The sequence below is a fragment of the Oryctolagus cuniculus genome, chromosome 5 (genome assembly GCF_964237555.1).
Source record: "Oryctolagus cuniculus chromosome 5, mOryCun1.1, whole genome shotgun sequence".
NCBI lineage: Eukaryota > Metazoa > Chordata > Mammalia > Lagomorpha > Leporidae > Oryctolagus > Oryctolagus cuniculus.
The window spans coordinates 115,725,328-115,742,537 of NC_091436.1; the positions used below are offsets into that span (position 1 = coordinate 115,725,328).

Sequence of the window (17,210 nt, forward strand, 5' to 3'; positions counted from 1 at the left end):
AAATGAGGAAACAATCAGGACTTCAAAAGTTGTGGCGATTCAATGAGTTAACATACTCAAAAGCACCTGACATAGTACATGCCATTGGGAAAGCAATAAATCTTTCCTACTTTCTCTTTCTCTCTCTCTCTCTCAATTTCAGTAAATGTGTGTGTGTGTGTGTGTGTGTGTGTGTATCTAATTCATCACCCATCCATAGTGCTATTCATGAAAAGGAAAATTAATGTTCAGAAACATCAACACTGTCTTTTTGTTTATCACTTGGAGAATAGAACCAAAACTATGCAGGTTGGCAGAACCTTTCAGCCATTTCCCAGATTAGGTGAGATACTGACTTCAGTCATTCTGCTGGAAACAGTTATACTTAGGTGGCCCTTAGGGGTGTGTCAGCATAGGGTCACATTTATAATAAATATCCTCACACTTCCACTGAGAAGCACTGGCTCTCTCACCCAGGAGAGGACATGCTTGCTGTAGGCAGAACACCCACAGGAGGAAGAAAACAGGATGCCTGACCAGACTCAGACACCCTGAGAAGTGGCCCTCGGGAGAAAAGAATCCCCTCAAGTCCCAGCTGGTTGGATAGCAGCTTTGAAATTATTTCAAGACAGATGTCAGAAGGGATTGAAACAGAGAAATCTGAAGAAAATGGCACCTGGCTGGTGATCACGTCCTACAAGGATGCACCACCTGTGTTCAGTGTTCATGTAAGGATGCTGCAAAGGGGAAGGCTCACACAAGAGCCCATTTGACACTGGTAGCAGGGGTGGGGATAGGGAGTAGCAGGTTAAACTTAGTTTGGGGCTATATTTAATAATAAGAAATCTAGCTCCCAATGGAAGGTAAATAAGGCATTAAACATTTCCTTGCTTGATATGCCACAGGATCCTCCTCATCAGCATCTCCACCTCCCTGGACAGAATTTATGCACCTCTAAGTCCACACAGCAACCCTTCCTGATAGATGGTGACTGTCTCTGTTCTCCTGCTTGGCACGCTGATAAGCAAAAGAAAATTCTAGGGAGCTTTAGCCTCCAGTTTACCTTCCTCTATGCCTGGACCTCTCATCCTGGACTTGAACGTGGACCGGTGTAAATCCCCACCCAGAAATAGGATGGCATCAAGATCTACTTTTATAAACCCTATGGCTTATGAGACAGCGTCTAATTTCACATTTAATTCAACAATCAAACCCAAAGTCATCCACTTCCTCTGCCAAACTTCCAAATTACCCACTTCTATCAATGACGCCAAGCCCAACACTAATCTCTCCCTTTCTCCCATTTGGAATCCTATCAATTCGTGTTTCACAATTCTCAATCACAAATCATTTTAAAGTATTTGATATTTTTGGTCCTTTGTGTATCATTATGTTGGTTTCTTTATAATTACTATCATAGTATTTCATTGAAAGTACATACCTCTTTTGGTAAAGACACTAATTTATTTCTGTCTGCATTCAAGTTGCTCAACTTCTTAAGTTTTCCAATGCTCTTAGGTAAGGTCTGTGAAAATAACATTTATTTAAATTATTAATGTAATGGATTGACACTTGTATTTAACACAGCTCACAGCCAACCCAGTTGTTGTAAGGACTTTTGGAATGTAACCTCTTCCCTCAAGAGAAGCAACACTTCCTCCTGAATACTAGGTATATGTAATGATCACTCAAGGGTGCTGGGTATTTTGACATGTTGTTGAAATGACATCATTGTTTCAGAGTAAGGAAGTCAGAAGTAGAAACCTGGGAACAGGGACCCAGCCAGTAAAGAGGAATGAATGGTCTTCAGTTTGGTAACCTAGAACTGCAGTCTCAGGTGTCAACCCTGCTCTGCTTGCACCTTCGAGGACCACATTGGTATGCAGTCTTAGATGGCCTGGAGGCCAGGGTGCTGGGGTAGGGAGTCAGCACCCTGAGTAGGGGTGTCATGAGGCTGCGGGAAGAGCAGGTGGTATGGGAATGGGAGAAAGATGAGCACAGCCCTGCAGAAACCATGCTTGGCCCATGTGGGAGTCTTCAACACTCCGAAGGAACCTCGGGGTGAATGCTACATCACAATTGTCATGATTATTATTCATAAGTACAAAATTATAAACAATGACAGAAAGATCTGGTAACTCCCCCTAACCTGCTAGGGGGTGGCTACATGGGCCACCTGAGGAAGGACAGCTCTGGGCTTCCGACTGCATCTGTGTACTTGATCCCTACAATCCTACTTTTCTGCTTTCTTCTGAAACAATAGAAGAAAGTAGCAAAAATAGATCTAAAGTAACAAAATGAAGATGGAGAAAGAGAAGAGAAAGATAAGAAAGTTACCTGCAGAAAATACAGTGGCTACAGGACAACTAAGAGAGGAAGAAAGAGAGGATGCAGTGAAAACTGAAGGACTGGCGAAAGCAGAAAAAGCAGCAGCAAGAGAGGAGACAACAGATCTTCCATCACCGGGCTAACCCAACCTTGGCAGGCAGTGTGTGTGCTGTCACTACCCTTGGTTGGGTGGGGAGGTCTGCTCCTTGTGTGGGACACCCACTCTCTGGGATGAAGCAGGAAGCCGCATGGATCAAAGACCATCAAGTACCATTCTCTTGCTCCTCTGAAGCAACTTTTCCTTCCCAGCCCCTAGTTCTTCCCCTTCTCTCCTGCTCTTCTCATTTGCTATAAGAACCCAGAGAGAGGCCAGCAGACTCCCTGACAAGGGCTTCCAATGACAGTCTCTGGACACCAAGGCAGAGACATTAACATGCCCAGGGACAGCGGCTTATCCCAGGGCTCAATGGGGGACCTCTGTGAGTTATCAGTTCAATCCCTGTGTGCAACACAAGGTCCAACACAGGAACCTGAACACCATCTTCCTCCCTTAAGCACATTACTCATCTTTATGTCATCCATTTGTTGTGCATGAGATGTAATACAAGGAAACTGCCATTTAATCCACTCAAATGATAAATCAGGAGAACAGACCCTAGCTATCTTTATGATAAGGCACAAGCCACACTTACCAGGAGCCGGTTTTCTGTAAGAACTAACTCAGTAAGACTTTCACACTCCCCAACTGCTTCAGGCAACTGGGTGAGCCTGTTCTGATCCACCTTCAAGATTGACAGCTTCTTTAGTTTTCCTGTAAAAGCATTATTTAAGCTAATTAGTTTCAATTGTTTTCCCAATCACCATTTGATATTTCTTATTTGCTGTTATTTTTTGTCTTAAACCGTTAATTATTTTTCACATTATGAAATTAGATCATTCCCATTTAGGTTACTAAAGGTTGCGAGTTAAAACAACTTGCTCAGAACACCAAAAAATAGTCAGCAATTAGAAACAACTCACTTTAAAAGGCACTACCTAAAAATATCATATCAAAGCCAGAAAATTTAGAGGAAAACAAACAGCTGGCTCTCTCTGAGCGCATCTTAAAGAGCAGGAGATGTTTTGTGTTCAGAAGAGACTTCCATTTAAGTCCAAGGATCAACCTTATTAAAAACAATAAAGTAGAATATATTAAATCTCCAGTGAATGAAAACAACACAGTAAAGATGCTTTCAGCGAAGTCTTTCTATAGATTCAGAATAAGGCAATAATTTCTGAAAAGCATATTAAAGAATGAGTCTATTCCACTCGGCAAGAAGACTTGACTTGCTGGCTGTGCCCATAGGCCACGGGAGAGTCCTGCTACCGCCACCTCAGAATCCCCACAGGGATAAGGAAATCTTGAATCTTTCAGATTTTTGGAGAACTGAGCCCACAGAGCAGATGACCTTCATGATCCACTGGAGGCAACTTTCTCAATTAAGTCAGAAAACACCCTCTATCCCAATAGAGACATAAAGCTCAAGAAAGGGAAATGCTGAAAGGATTAATTTGCCTTGTGTGCAGCACAGGACAAAGCTACGTAAGCTCTTTATTTAGCATAATCAATAGCCTACTAACATTATCCCCAAAGGATTCCCACGTGTCCTCACTGCCAGATGACATACTAGCACCATGTGCAGGGTACACGGAATCATGCACCAGGCACAGAAACATCTTGCTCAACAGAAGAGTCTCCTTAACAACGCTCCTGGCAAGATATCTTGTAGCCTCTACGTGAGTACCTTTTGTGATAGGGTACTCATGTCTTCACGCACAGGCCAAATTAATTTGAAACAAACTTCTTTTTCAACATAAAAAAAACTTCTTTCTTAAATGAGATTGAGATTCACAATCCTTTCATTTCACCCACTGAACTAGAAGATGTGATACATCTCCTTTTACAGAGCTCCACGTGCGTGCCTGAGTTCCTTTTCCAAGTAACAACACATGACCGGTTTTTACAACTGTTTTCAAATACCATACATGAATCTCAGTGAACTTCTCTACATAGACAAAATTCCCATCAGTTTTTTTCAACCAGTTTTAACCAACATGCAGTGTTTGTACTCCCACTGAGTGGCTGTGATCAGTAACCACTGACCTCTTGACCAAGTGCCATACAGGAAGTGGTGCTGTCATATAACTTCTCCAACCATCGAAAATCCTCACACTTTCCCTGATGTTTTGAATTAAAGCAACCCTATGGCCACCTTATGCTTAAACACAATTCCTTACAAGTTTTAAAAGGCTGTGCTACAAGGGAGCCACCAATGCACATCTGTTTATACCTTCTCTCTGTTTGTGTTTAATTTTGACACTGGACTGAATTCCTTTAAAGAAAATGTCTAGACTGACTGTTTTTTAAGGAAATAGCACAGAATGGTTAAAGGAAAATATGGTCCTTTAGCAGAATATTCTCTGGGTCATGCAATAAGATCAAACGTATTTTCTCATGAACTTTTTGGATGCTGATTTAGCAGTTTCTTAGGATTGCTCAGATGTCATAAACATGCACTATTCTTTGTACTGATCCCTATGAAATCATTGAGACAAAATGTAGATGAAGAGTTAAGCTTTTAAAAGTAGTAAGACCTGTAACTGATATCAAACCAGATGACAGAAATATTTCATACAAAGAGAATTACACTGAATATTCTCTGCTTTCTTTTTTCAAAAACAAAAAAACCGCAAGGAAGCACATCTCTAGCTCCTGGGAGTGGAAGCAAGGATCAGAGCCATGTTCAGATGTTCAAGAAAACAGCGGGCAGCACCTGTCTGAGTGAGTGACTTTCAAAACTTACCAATGCCATCAGGGATAATTTCTAGTAAGTTCTGGGAAATGACTAAATCTGTTAATGAAGTCAGTCCACTGATTTCTTCAGGAAGTCTTTCCAGTCTGTTTTCAGAGACATCTAAGCACAGCAGGTTTTTCAGATTTCCTATTTCCTGTATCAGTGACAGAAAAAGAAGCTCATGCTTAAAACTGCTATCATACAGAGAAATCTGTTACAGTGCTTTTTCACAAGCAAATTCCAAAGTAGGTGGGAGGATGCATCTTTAGTGCATATCCAAAAGTGAAGGCAGGAGTAAATTCCTAGATCCATCCCAGTGAAAATGAGAAGTTGTCTGCATCACAGGCCTGAGGCTGGGAAAGATGCCAAGCAGGCAAGGAACTGTCCTCAAAAGATGAAGAGACCGGCAGCAAGAGAGAAAGAATGACTGCAAGGTGGAACACTTAGTGGTTAAAAAACAAACAAACAAAACAAAACAAAACAAAAAAACACAAGTAGAATCCAGTTCTCTAAGTTTGGAATGAACCACCATGAAGCAGCTTATGCCCACCCATTTATTTCCTTCCAGGACGAGTAGTACAAGTTACCCCATCAAAGCAACTGCTTCCCAGAAACAAGCTTCAGCTCCACTGATATCTTGAATGTTAACACAAAAGAGAAGCATGCTATTCTTCATGAGAACAGGCAATACAGGATTGAGAAAAGAACCACAGTGAGCCCAATATTCTATTTAAGAGTTCTTACTTTCCATCCCCCAAATGCATATTATCTCTCTTATAATTGTCTCCACTTTTTCCTTCCCAATTCCTTATATTAAATCCCTAGTTTCATTATCCACTTGCCTTGCCTATTAGCTCTGCCTCTTGAACTTCAGTCTCAACTCCCTTTTCCCAAGGGCATTCTATAGCCTGCACTTCCTAATTTCCATCCTGAAAACACAGTTATCTTTGGTCATATAATCATACCACGCTTCCATTCAAAAAATATCTGCTGGCTCCCTGATGTCTACATATGTGCGATTTCCTCAACCTCTATTTAACTTTTCTTACCTATTTTCCAGCTTATCTCTGATCTAATATATGCCTTATGATTCTGTCCCTGTATTTCCCATGTGTAGGAAACCAGACCATATTTCTAATAATCTCAGGCTAGATCTGTGAAGTTATTCTACTTTTCATGAATTCCTTTTAATACCATCTTTGTAGTCTTTTCTTTCCATCATCAATGAAGATAGGTAAACAATATTGATTATTTGAGACTTTTTGGTGTGTTTAATTCTGACTTAATCCCAGTTTATATAATAGGGGCAAATGAGACCCTTAAAAATTTTCAGCACGATTAGGGGAACTTTCTTTGTGTTTATGACATCACATCTTACACATACTGTACATACAAATCCTCTCACTGTCATGTCCCATAGTTAATATTTTGTTACACTCCTTATAACTTCATGGTATTTTCTCCCAATATTTGACTAGTACCCTAGCAACCAGGATTTCTCATGTGTTTCCTAGCAAAATCTAAGTACAAATCAAACCTTAACTACATCACTTGCTGATCTGTCTCCTTTCTTTAACTGCAGCCAAGAACTCAGAAAAAGACTCAAGTTACTTCTTTAGTTCTGTTAGCCAGCCAGTGCCATCACTGCAACGATTGAAAATTCACTCAAGTGCTTTCTTCTAGTGTCAGACTTCCTGGCACTGATGTCCTTCCTAATAAAGGACATAGTCCCAGCACAGCTGGTTCACACAGCTGGCAGACAGCAACTGAACTACATTTAAAATACAAACTCCTACATCATGAAATATATTCTTACTTTAAAACCAGTTGCAAACAACCCAAAGGATAAAATTCAATAAGTAAGTAAATAAATAAGTAAGGAGATGCCCCCATTGTTTTTTGTGGATACATTTTTAGGTGTTTCAGTGTCTCTCTCAGCAAGTGGGTCTGCTTGCCAGAACTCCACTCAGAGGAAAAAGTGTGCAATCAGAAGTCTGTACAAGACTCTGCTCCAAGTAGAACATGGTTCTCACATTTGCTATCAGTGGGAAAAACCTGAACACCATGACATGCCAGCTAAACCCTAAGCAATACTTGGGGGGAAAAATGAAATAAAAGCTTCTAACACTGCTTTTACATCAACTACCACAAAGCAAAACGTGGTCAAAATTATCCCAAAGGACTTGGCACATCACAAACAGTGGCAGAAATATATTCCAACACAGCCATGGGTCCTGATAATTTACAAATCTGCTGGGCTTGAAGTCAGCTATCTGAGTAGCAAGGATGAAATAAAATGCAGACTTCACAAACCAAAGGATATATTTAGCATCTTTAGAAATGATAGACTGAGGATTTCCATTTTTCTATGGCAATGTACAATGATGAATGCTCAATGTGTTTTTCCAAATATGCTTTTTCAATTCATGTTTTGTTTTTCAAGATCCTTTTTTTAGAAGATACAACATGTAAGGCTTATCACCAGGGTTTCCCCATGCTTTGGGACAGATATTGTGAAATTACCACTCACCTGAGGCAATTCTGACAGCTGGTTCCCATCTAACCAGAGGTCCTTTAGATGGAAAAGAGCTCCAATTGATTCTGGCTAAAACAATAAAAACAATGTTACCACAATAGAGACCCAATTTCAGGCTTCTGTTAAGAAGGGAAGAATCGTGTCTCATCAGTTAATAGCTGCTACCAGAGCAGACAGACATTTGATATTCTCTAACATCAAGTCCTCCTTCCTGAAAGAGCCCCAAACTTTCCCCAAGAACTCCAGTTGTTTCCACTTAACACTGGACATCTCTAGTCTTGTGTCGCCCCAGTGCCACATCACAATTACTAACCTGTGCAGACTGAAGTGAGTTCTTTAACATTTCCAAGCTGCATCTATGGAAATACTTGCTTTATAAGCATCCCATCTCTACAGACCTCCTCAAAATACTCTATGCTCAGCTTAAGGACAAAGTTAAATTTATATTTCTCTGATATTGACTTACCAAGTTGTAGATTTCATTGTTTCCTAAATCAAGTTCTTCTAGTCTCCGTAGCTGAGTAAGAGAGCTATTGAAGAAATGAAAAAAAAAAATCCAAGATAATCAAAGTGAGTGCTTAGAAATGCTGTGCAATATAGTATTCCTCATTTGAACTAGTTTCCAGAAATAACATGCATTGAGGCTTTATGTAGTAAATATTGCACAGGAAGGACTATCAGGAGAAAGCTGGCATCTCCCCAGATTCCCAAAGAACACAACATCTTTTGGCATAATACAACACTGAAGTCATTAAAAAAAGTACTGAAATTATTTCAGTATAAAACCCATTTTAGTACTGCTAGAGACTCACTCAGGAAGATAGGTAAGAAGATTCTCTCTCAGTTCCAGTGAAGCCAGGTTATACAGACTAGAAATGAGCAGAAGAAAAAAAAATTAGAGCAATTCCTGAGATTCTTCCTACTTTTCCTCCCCCACACACATACTCAATAGGTAGCAACTCTTAATGAAACCTTGTACGTCATTGGTCAAGGTCAAAAGATCTCCTGCCACCACCTCCTACCCTTATTAAAACAAAATAATCTCTACTACTCAATTCTAATATTAAGATATTATTAAAATAATTAATAAAAGAGTACTGTGTTGTGACCATACGGCACCCTCACTCAAATACTTTGTACATTTGCTATGTGGAAATAACTCACCAGCCATCAATAGACAACCACTCCCAGGACCAAGATAGAAGCTGAATACATGCTTCTAGACATTAGAATGTCAAAAATGTGCTGTTACCATAAAAACAGTAACGCCTTTCATCTTACAGGGCTCAGAGCTCTTCCTCCAAACATCAGTGAGAGACCCTCCCTAACTTCAAGTAGTGAGCATCCCTATCCAGAAGCTCAAGTGCTCTAGTCAAGACCATAAATTCACAGAGCAAGCAGTGGCAGCACTGGCAAATAACTTACACTTAAATGCATTAAGGATAACGTAACAATGCACTTTGCATGGTGCTGGAACACAGGCCTGATTTTATAAATGGCAGCTGTAATAACACTGATTTTATTCTTAGTAAACTCTAGAATGGTGCTCTTTTCGGCAGGCCCTCCTGCTTGTCAGGTTTAACCCTGTCTACCAGAAACATGGGAAAAGTAGACAGATGTTGCCCCTAGCTGCTGATTATTTGGGTCAGATCTTGACAGGCAGTGGTAGTGCTGTGTCCCCAGAAGCCCTCACACACTGAATGAGGTCGGCAAAAGCACAACACACTGATTCAGAAAACAAGTGACTACATATCACCCCAACAGGCACTGTACTAAACTCTAAAGCAGCTGAAATTTCATGCTTTGCTAATCACCATAGTAACATCCAGATTTGAGAGGAATTTTATTTCTAAGCATTTAGAACAGAAAGAATCAGATATTATCCCAATGCTCTAATCTGCCTTAATCCTCTATCCCCCCTCCTTCCAACCAAAAAGCCAGAGTCATGTGCAGCAATCATGCTGATTTCATAGCACGGCAAAAAATAAATTTAAGTTAACAGTATATAAACATATATAAAACCAGCAAATGTATTTTAACTGTATTAAAAAGTGTACAAATTCTGAATCTTTGTCAATTTTAGAAAACGATTGTTTTTAAAAATTAAAGCCAGAGAAAACAAATGAAAACTGCTTTAATACATATTTTTTAAAAATCCCTGGTAAAAATCATGGATTTCATACCAAAATCCTTCTAATAAAATGTAATTAGGTGGGAAGCTGCAGTTACCTAGTTCCACCTTCTCATGACCAAGTGTCTTTGTAGACAAAACAACCAGGGAAAGGATAGAGGATTCACACATGTATCACAAGGAACTTCTTCTAACAGAACCTTTAAATCATAGAGACAAAGTAACACACCGAAAGTAACGGGAAAATCAAAGGGTTTGGTTTCAGTTTCAAATTTTCATATAACTCCTAACCAGCTCTATTGAGGGTACAGGAATCCCCTGGCTATTTTCCACTGAAAAAGCTTGAAAATCACTGGTAGGCACGTCACTTTATCTATTCAACAAATTACTTTCATACCTATCTTGACAAATTGAGGACATCCTCTAACAAAAGCAGGAAAAAGCTCTCTTGCTTCAAAAACTCTATTTGGGAATCCCGAAAAGCAACACCTGCCTCAATATTACATTCGGCACCAAAGCGGGAGCATCTGCCACCTGAGCCTCAGAGGAGAAACCTGTCCACCAAATCAAGATGACTGGCACAGGGCTCATTCTCAGACCATGCATTTGATCACTAGTGACCCAGGCATGCTGATGACTGAAGACACACAGTAACAGAGTGAAGCTTTGCCTGAGGTCAGCAGGCCACAATTCAAACTTGGCCAAATGCCAAGGCTCCTGCTCTCACGCAAGTACATACTGATTGAGGCATCTGCAGGGCCCTCCATTCTCTCAAACTCTCTGATTTAAGTTTAGAAACACCTCTCAATTTGAGGTGCAAACACAAATCACACCTTTTTAACTTTGCCAAGAAACACTGGTCATTGGTATTTTTGCTGTTTCTGGAGAGTATGGAAAATGTGGATGTGGGGAACAACATCAACAACAAAACTGTCATACTTTAAACTTTCAAACCCAAAAATTAACTTAAAATATATAAAAGAATAAATGGTCTTGAAGTGGGCATTCGACTTGGCAGATAAGACCTCACTGGGATGCCTGCATCTCATATCAGAGTGTCCGAGTTTGAGTCCTGGCTCTGCTTTCCATTCTAGCCCCCAGCTGATGTGTATGTAAGAAGGCAGCAGGCAATGGCTGAATCTGCCTTTTTAACTGCCATGTTCTGCTGCCTCCCACTCTTGGGTTGGCTGGTAAGTCAATTTTGTGAAAAACTAATATGTTTATATATACTTAAAACAACATATTTAAAAGAAAATATTTCCTTCTGCCTTTATGCCCAGGCAATCCAAATTTGGTTCCCTGCCACCTATGTGGGAGACCTGCAATGAGTTCCCAGCTCCTAGCATTGGCCTGGCCCAACTCCAGCTATTGCCAGCATTTGGGAAGTAAAATAGGGGATGGAAGATCTGTCTCTGCCTTTCATATAAAAAAACATTTTTTTTTTTTAAAGAATAGCTTCACTAAGTAACATTTCCCCACTATTTTAAACTATCTAAAAAAGGGAAGCTTAGACACTGGAAAGCAAAAGAAACCAACTCTATGATGAAAGTCACTTTAAGACTGTGAGTCTCACAGCTCAGGTTTGAATTCTGGCCTTTCCCTCACTCACTAGCTGTATCTGCCTGAAGGGCTTCATTACTGGATCTCAATTTTCCCTTAAACAAACATAATCACATCTATTACAGCAATTCGAGTATACACTTTCCCTTCAAATTAACATAGCTCGTTTTCACCTTATTTTTCAGAGATAGTCCTTGTGCTTTCCAAGTTGTAAGGTGCCCTGAAGTCAGAATCTTCAGAAATCTTGCTACAAGAGCCTATTAACCACAGTCACCATCCCTACTACTGAAAACCTCCTTTACTGACAGAACTTTCAGATGGTGAGTTAATAACACTGCTCAACTTTCAATTTACCATATATTGTCCACAACTGGTGACCCATGGGTTGAGAATGAATAGAAAAACAATGAAATAGCTTTGACCACAGCTGACCTGTGTCAGCCCAACCCTCAGTGTATACTCTGGGCAAGTAATTCTCAGTCCAGAGTACCATTAACTGAATCTAGAATGAAACCATAGGTTCTTAGCAGACCACTATGGCCAGTCCTAGACCAAAGTGCAGATACCCACCAGCCTGTTCCATAATGTGGTGCTCCATATTGTCATAGAAACAGCCAACATAAAACAGGATTAATGAAAAACTGGACCACTGATATGGATATAAAAATGAATGAACCAATGACCCCTTTCCTGGTCTTTCAGAAAACAGCATCTTCAATCAAGTCTACAAGATGGTGCCTGTCCTCAGCAAGGCAACCACTTCTATTCAACTCAAACATGATCATATCTCTTACAGCACCTAAGAAAGAACACCCTGCTGAGAAATGTTGGGAAGGGGGTTTGAACCTATTTCTCTGAACCTCAAAGCACAGGTCTTGATCACTAGACCAAGAGAAGTGAGGACACCCAAACTATTTGCATTTATCTGCTAATTTGGTTAAAGTGTAATACCACAGAGACTCAAGAATGCATCAGTCATTTCTACTACTTTCACAAACACAATTAAAAAAAAAAACTGGACATTTAAGTTGCAATATGAGAGTTACTAGTCTTTAACAGTACTACCCATGATACTGGCAGCTTTCTATGGGAAAGATATTGTTATAACTGTTTTACAAGAATTAACTTCATGGCTAAGAAAACTAAGGTAGGAGAGGGAACTTGAACTAGGGATTGAACAACTGAAAAAAAGCTAGGATTCACTTGGGAATCTGCCTTTTTAACTGCTATGTTCTGCTGTCTCTCACTCTTGGGTTGGTTGGTAAGTCAATTTTGTGAAAAACTAATATGTCTATATATACTTAAAACAACATATTTAAAAGAAAATATTTCCTTATGCCTTTATGCCCAGGCAATCCAAATTCCCATTCTAATAAAAATCACTTTTTTTTTTACTAGAAATCCCATATGCATCCCTATTTTTCTTTTATGAAAAAAAAAAGCAAGTTTAAATATAGTTCTGTTCTTTCCCTACTATGCGGGCAACTTATACACATCTGGCATGTTGCTTCCCTTACTTTTGTCTCATTTCTTACCTTCATGCAACAGGTAAGAAATTTAAAAAAAAAATACTTAAAACAGTAAACATCTGTAATGATCTTAAACTAATCTCCTATTAACAGTCATTTCACCCTCCAATAATACTTTTTTTTTTAATTTATTTGACAGGTAGAGTTATAGACAGAGAGAAAGGTCTTCCTTCCGTTGATTCACTCCCCAAATGGCCTCCACGGCCGGAGCTGTACCGATCCGAAGCCAGGAGCCAGGTGCTTCACCTGGTCTCCCCATGCGGGTTCAGGGGCCCAAGCACTTGGGCCATCCTCCACTGCCCTCCCGGGCCACAGCAGAGAGCTGGACTGGAAGAGGAGCAAGATTAGAACTAGGGGGACTAGAACCCAGTGCCCATATGGGATGCCGTGTCGCTCCCCCTCTTCGTGGAGGAACGACACAGGACCCTGCGCTGTTCTTTTGTCTGCTCGGCCCTTCCCGGGTTTGCTGCTGGTTCTTCCCGGGTTGGCTACCGTCCCTTCCACCTCCGTGGAAGGGCGGTTCCCCCTGCCACTTTCCCCATTTCCGCGGGGGAGCGGCACACCGCCGGCCGGCTCTCTCGGGGGCTGCACAGGTGTTCCTTCAGATAGATGTTCCTGGTGCATGTTGTCTCTCTCCTCCTTTATAGTCCTCTTCCACCAATCCCAACTCTGCTACCCACACGCCGAGTACGCTGCTCTCCTCCAATCAGGAGCAGGTCCTGCTGTTTATTGGTTGAACTGGAGGCAGCTGTGTAGAAGCTGTTTCCTCCTCTCCCAGCGCCATATTGTGGGAGAGCAGATGCATACAGTAAGTCTTAATTCCAGTAACTTAGTCTAGTCCGAGTTGCTCCCAGTTGCTCCCCACAATGCCGGCGCTGCAGGCAGAGGATTAACCAAGTGAACCACAGAGCCAGCCCCCCAATAATACTTTCTAACAAATTAAGTTTCAGTGTAATATTTCTGGAATGACTTTGTCCTCCTCTTATAGAAAAAAACTGACTGCTGGTACTCCCTTCCTGTCACTCCTACCACTTTTTCCACTAAAAGAGATGTGTATGGAGGGAGTGGGAGCTCCTGAAGGAATCAGGTGCATGAAGTGTTTCTTGGCACACCAGTACTTCATTGTTACACAGTTCATGACAACAGAGATGAAAATATGATGCTCTTTAGTAAGTCACAATGTAGGCCAACTGTAGTTTTAGGATTCTATTTAAGGGATTGGTGGTTACTTTATGGAATTTACATCTGTTCTCCACTATGCTTTAAAAACCCTTTTTAAATCCTTTTGGATTTTTCTTTCCATTTTGGTAACCAAAGTCATTAAGAAAATGAAAAGTAAAATAAATAAAGGTAGGCCACAGAAACAAATGGCAGTACACCATAAATCATTAAAATAGAAAATCTACAAACACTTATGGCAACAATATTTGATTGGAAAAAACAATACGGTGGTGGTGAGCTTGCTTATACATTCATAATATTTCTGATCTTTAAAAAACTAATCAGTATTTAAGCAATTTCCTCATGGCGGCTTTGATCTGGAAAACATTTTTTTAAATTTTTTGTTTCTGAAACATAAATATTTTATAGTAATGCCTAGGCCTCAAAAAAAAAAAAAAAAACAACATTAAATACGGTAAATGTCTTTGAAAAGAAGTTTTTCTCCTCTTAGGTAGCACACAATCCTAATGCAATATAGCCAAGCCAAGCCTTGTCAGCAAGAGCTATGTGACTCTCAGTTCAAGCCTACCAAATTAAGGTCAACATTCCCAAGGGCAGCAGACAAAATCAGACTCACAAGCTCTAGTTCAATCTGCCAAAGAATCTAGGGACTACTCACTTGCTCTACTTCTATCAGCTAATTCCATAATTAAATGTTTATTAATAATAACCATTCAGTGACCATCAACCATTTTAGATACTATACTAGTTCATTACACATATTCCTTCTCCTCTAAAAATGTAGTTTTTGAGGGAGAAGATGTAATTAAATAGGCAGTAGATATGTTTAGAGATATTTAGCTAACTTTTTTAAGAGGGTTTTTGTTTCTTTAATGGCAAAGGATATGGAATCTCACAGAAGAATTACATAACAAATACAAAGCGGCATACTCCCAGAGAGAAATGTAGCTTTCCAGATCCTTAACTTGGTCCCTAGTTCCCAGTGGGGTTTTGTGTTCTCCAGCTCCCACTCCACATGACTTGAGGTTCTGGAAACCATGGCTTTGTGCACCTGCTTGAGCAGCGCACTACCCATAGGGCTATATTACTGAGCACCTCCTGTAAGAATAAACTAGGTCAGTTTCCTACATATAGCATCATCCTCCAGTCCAAGGTCCATTTTTTTTTCCACTGAGATATAATTTGCAAACTATCAAATTCATCTTTTGAAACTATAAAATTTAAAGGATTTTAATTTATTTATTTACAAGGTATAAAATATCACTACTGTCTTATGCCAGGAAATGGCTTATCACCCAAAAGAACATGTTTATCCACTGGAATTCATTCTTTATCCTTCCCCCCATCTTTACAATCACAAAGTGCTATCTCTGTGGATATGACTTTATTAGAAATTTTGTATAAACAGAATCATACTGTATATGATTTTTTATCTGGCTTCCTAACATGTTTCTTAATTTTTTTAGACAGGCAGAGTGGACAGTGAGAGCGACAGAGAGAAGGTCTGCCTTTTGCTGTTGGTTCACCCTCCAATCCGAAGCCAGGAGCCAGATGCTTCTTCCTGGTCTCCCATGGGGTGCAGGGCCCAAGCACTTGCGCCATCCTCCACTGCACTCCCAGGCCACAGCAGAGAGCTGGCCTGGAAGAGGGGCAACCGAGAACAGAATCCAGCGCCCCAACGGGGACTAGAACCCGGTGTGCCGGCGCCTCAGGCAGAGGATTAGCCTATTGAGCTGCAGCACCAGCCGGCTTCTCATCATGTTTTCAAGGTTCATATTGTAGCATATGACAGTAATTCATTGCTTTATGGTTAAATAATATTCCATGATATGAATATACCAATTTTGTTTTTTCATTAACCCATTGGTGAAAATCTGAGTTGTTTCTACCTTTTGACTATTATGAATAATGCTGTTATGAAGCAAGCTTTTGTGTGGACATGTTTTCAATTCTTGTGGGTATTTATGATAAGGATCGGAATGGCTGGGTCATACAGTGAATATGCAAATTCTTTTTTTAAAAAAGATTTATTTTATTTATTTGAAAGACAGAGTTACAGAGAGAGTGACATCTTCCATCTGCTGGTTCACTCCCCAAATGGCTGCAACAGCCAGAGCTGAGCTGATCCAAAGCTAGGAGCCAGGAGCTCCTTCTGGGTTTCCCAAGCGGGTGCAAGGGCCAAGGGAGTTGGGCCATCTTCTACTGCTTTCCTAGGCCATAGCAGAGAGCTGGGTCAGGCCGGCACTGCAGGTCAATAGGCTAATCCTCTTCTTGCGGCGCCGGCACCCCAGGTTCTAGTCCCGGTCGGGGCGCCGGATTCTGTCCTGGTTGCTCCTCTTCCAGTCCAGCTCTCTACTGTGGCCCGGTAGTGCAGCGGAGGATGGTCCAAGTGCTTGGGCCCTGCACCCGCATGGAAGTCCAGGAGAAGCACCTGGCTCCTGGCTCCTGGCTTCGGATCAGCATGGTGCGCCGGCTGCAGTGGCCATTGGTGGGTGAACCAATGGAAAAGGAAGACCTTTCTCTCTGTCTCTCTCACTGTCCACTCTGCCTTCAAAAAAAAAAAAAAAAAAAAAAAAAAAAGAGCTGGGTCAGAAGTGGAGCAGCCGGGACTAGAACCAGTGCCCATATGGGATGCCAGCCCAGCAGGCTGGGGCTTTAACCCGCTGTACCACAATGCCAGTCCTGTCTATGCAAATTCTTGAGGCAAGACCTTCCCAAACTATTTTACAAAGGGACCGCACCACCATTTAACATTCCCACCAAAACACTCAAAGCTTTCAATTTCTGCACATCCTCAACAATACTTGTTATCACAATCTTTTGTTTTTAACAATGATTGATATTTTTAAAAATTTAAGATAATTTTTAACATGTTGTCATATTCACTTCATATGTACATGTTACATACATAACACACACTATTTTTCCTTGAAAACAGGGATATTAATGTCACAAAATTTGGGATTCATGACTGATCACAAAAGAAAATAAAGGTATATGGTCATGTATGTGGTATAAATCCGTGAAGCAATATGCCAAATATGACATTCCCATAACTTTTATACTATATATATATATATTAATTTCCACAAATATTAAAACACATGATATTTATGTTTCTGTGCCTGGCT

At 40.5% G+C, this 17,210-nt stretch overlaps 1 protein-coding gene across 1 annotated transcript in view; it reads right to left on the reverse strand.

Annotated features, from left to right (window-relative positions):
* LRRC1 (leucine rich repeat containing 1) overlaps nt 1-17,210 on the reverse strand; it is a 165,607-nt gene that overhangs the window by 21,009 nt on the left and 127,388 nt on the right. Inside the window, exons 5-10 of the mRNA XM_051855609.2 lie at nt 8,490-8,546; nt 8,144-8,207; nt 7,672-7,746; nt 5,151-5,295; nt 3,000-3,118; nt 1,421-1,504 (exon numbers count right to left, since the gene is read on the reverse strand). Of these exons, the coding sequence (XP_051711569.1) occupies nt 1,421-1,504; nt 3,000-3,118; nt 5,151-5,295; nt 7,672-7,746; nt 8,144-8,207; nt 8,490-8,546 (544 nt within the window). The remainder of the gene's footprint in view (nt 1-1,420; nt 1,505-2,999; nt 3,119-5,150; nt 5,296-7,671; nt 7,747-8,143; nt 8,208-8,489; nt 8,547-17,210) is intronic.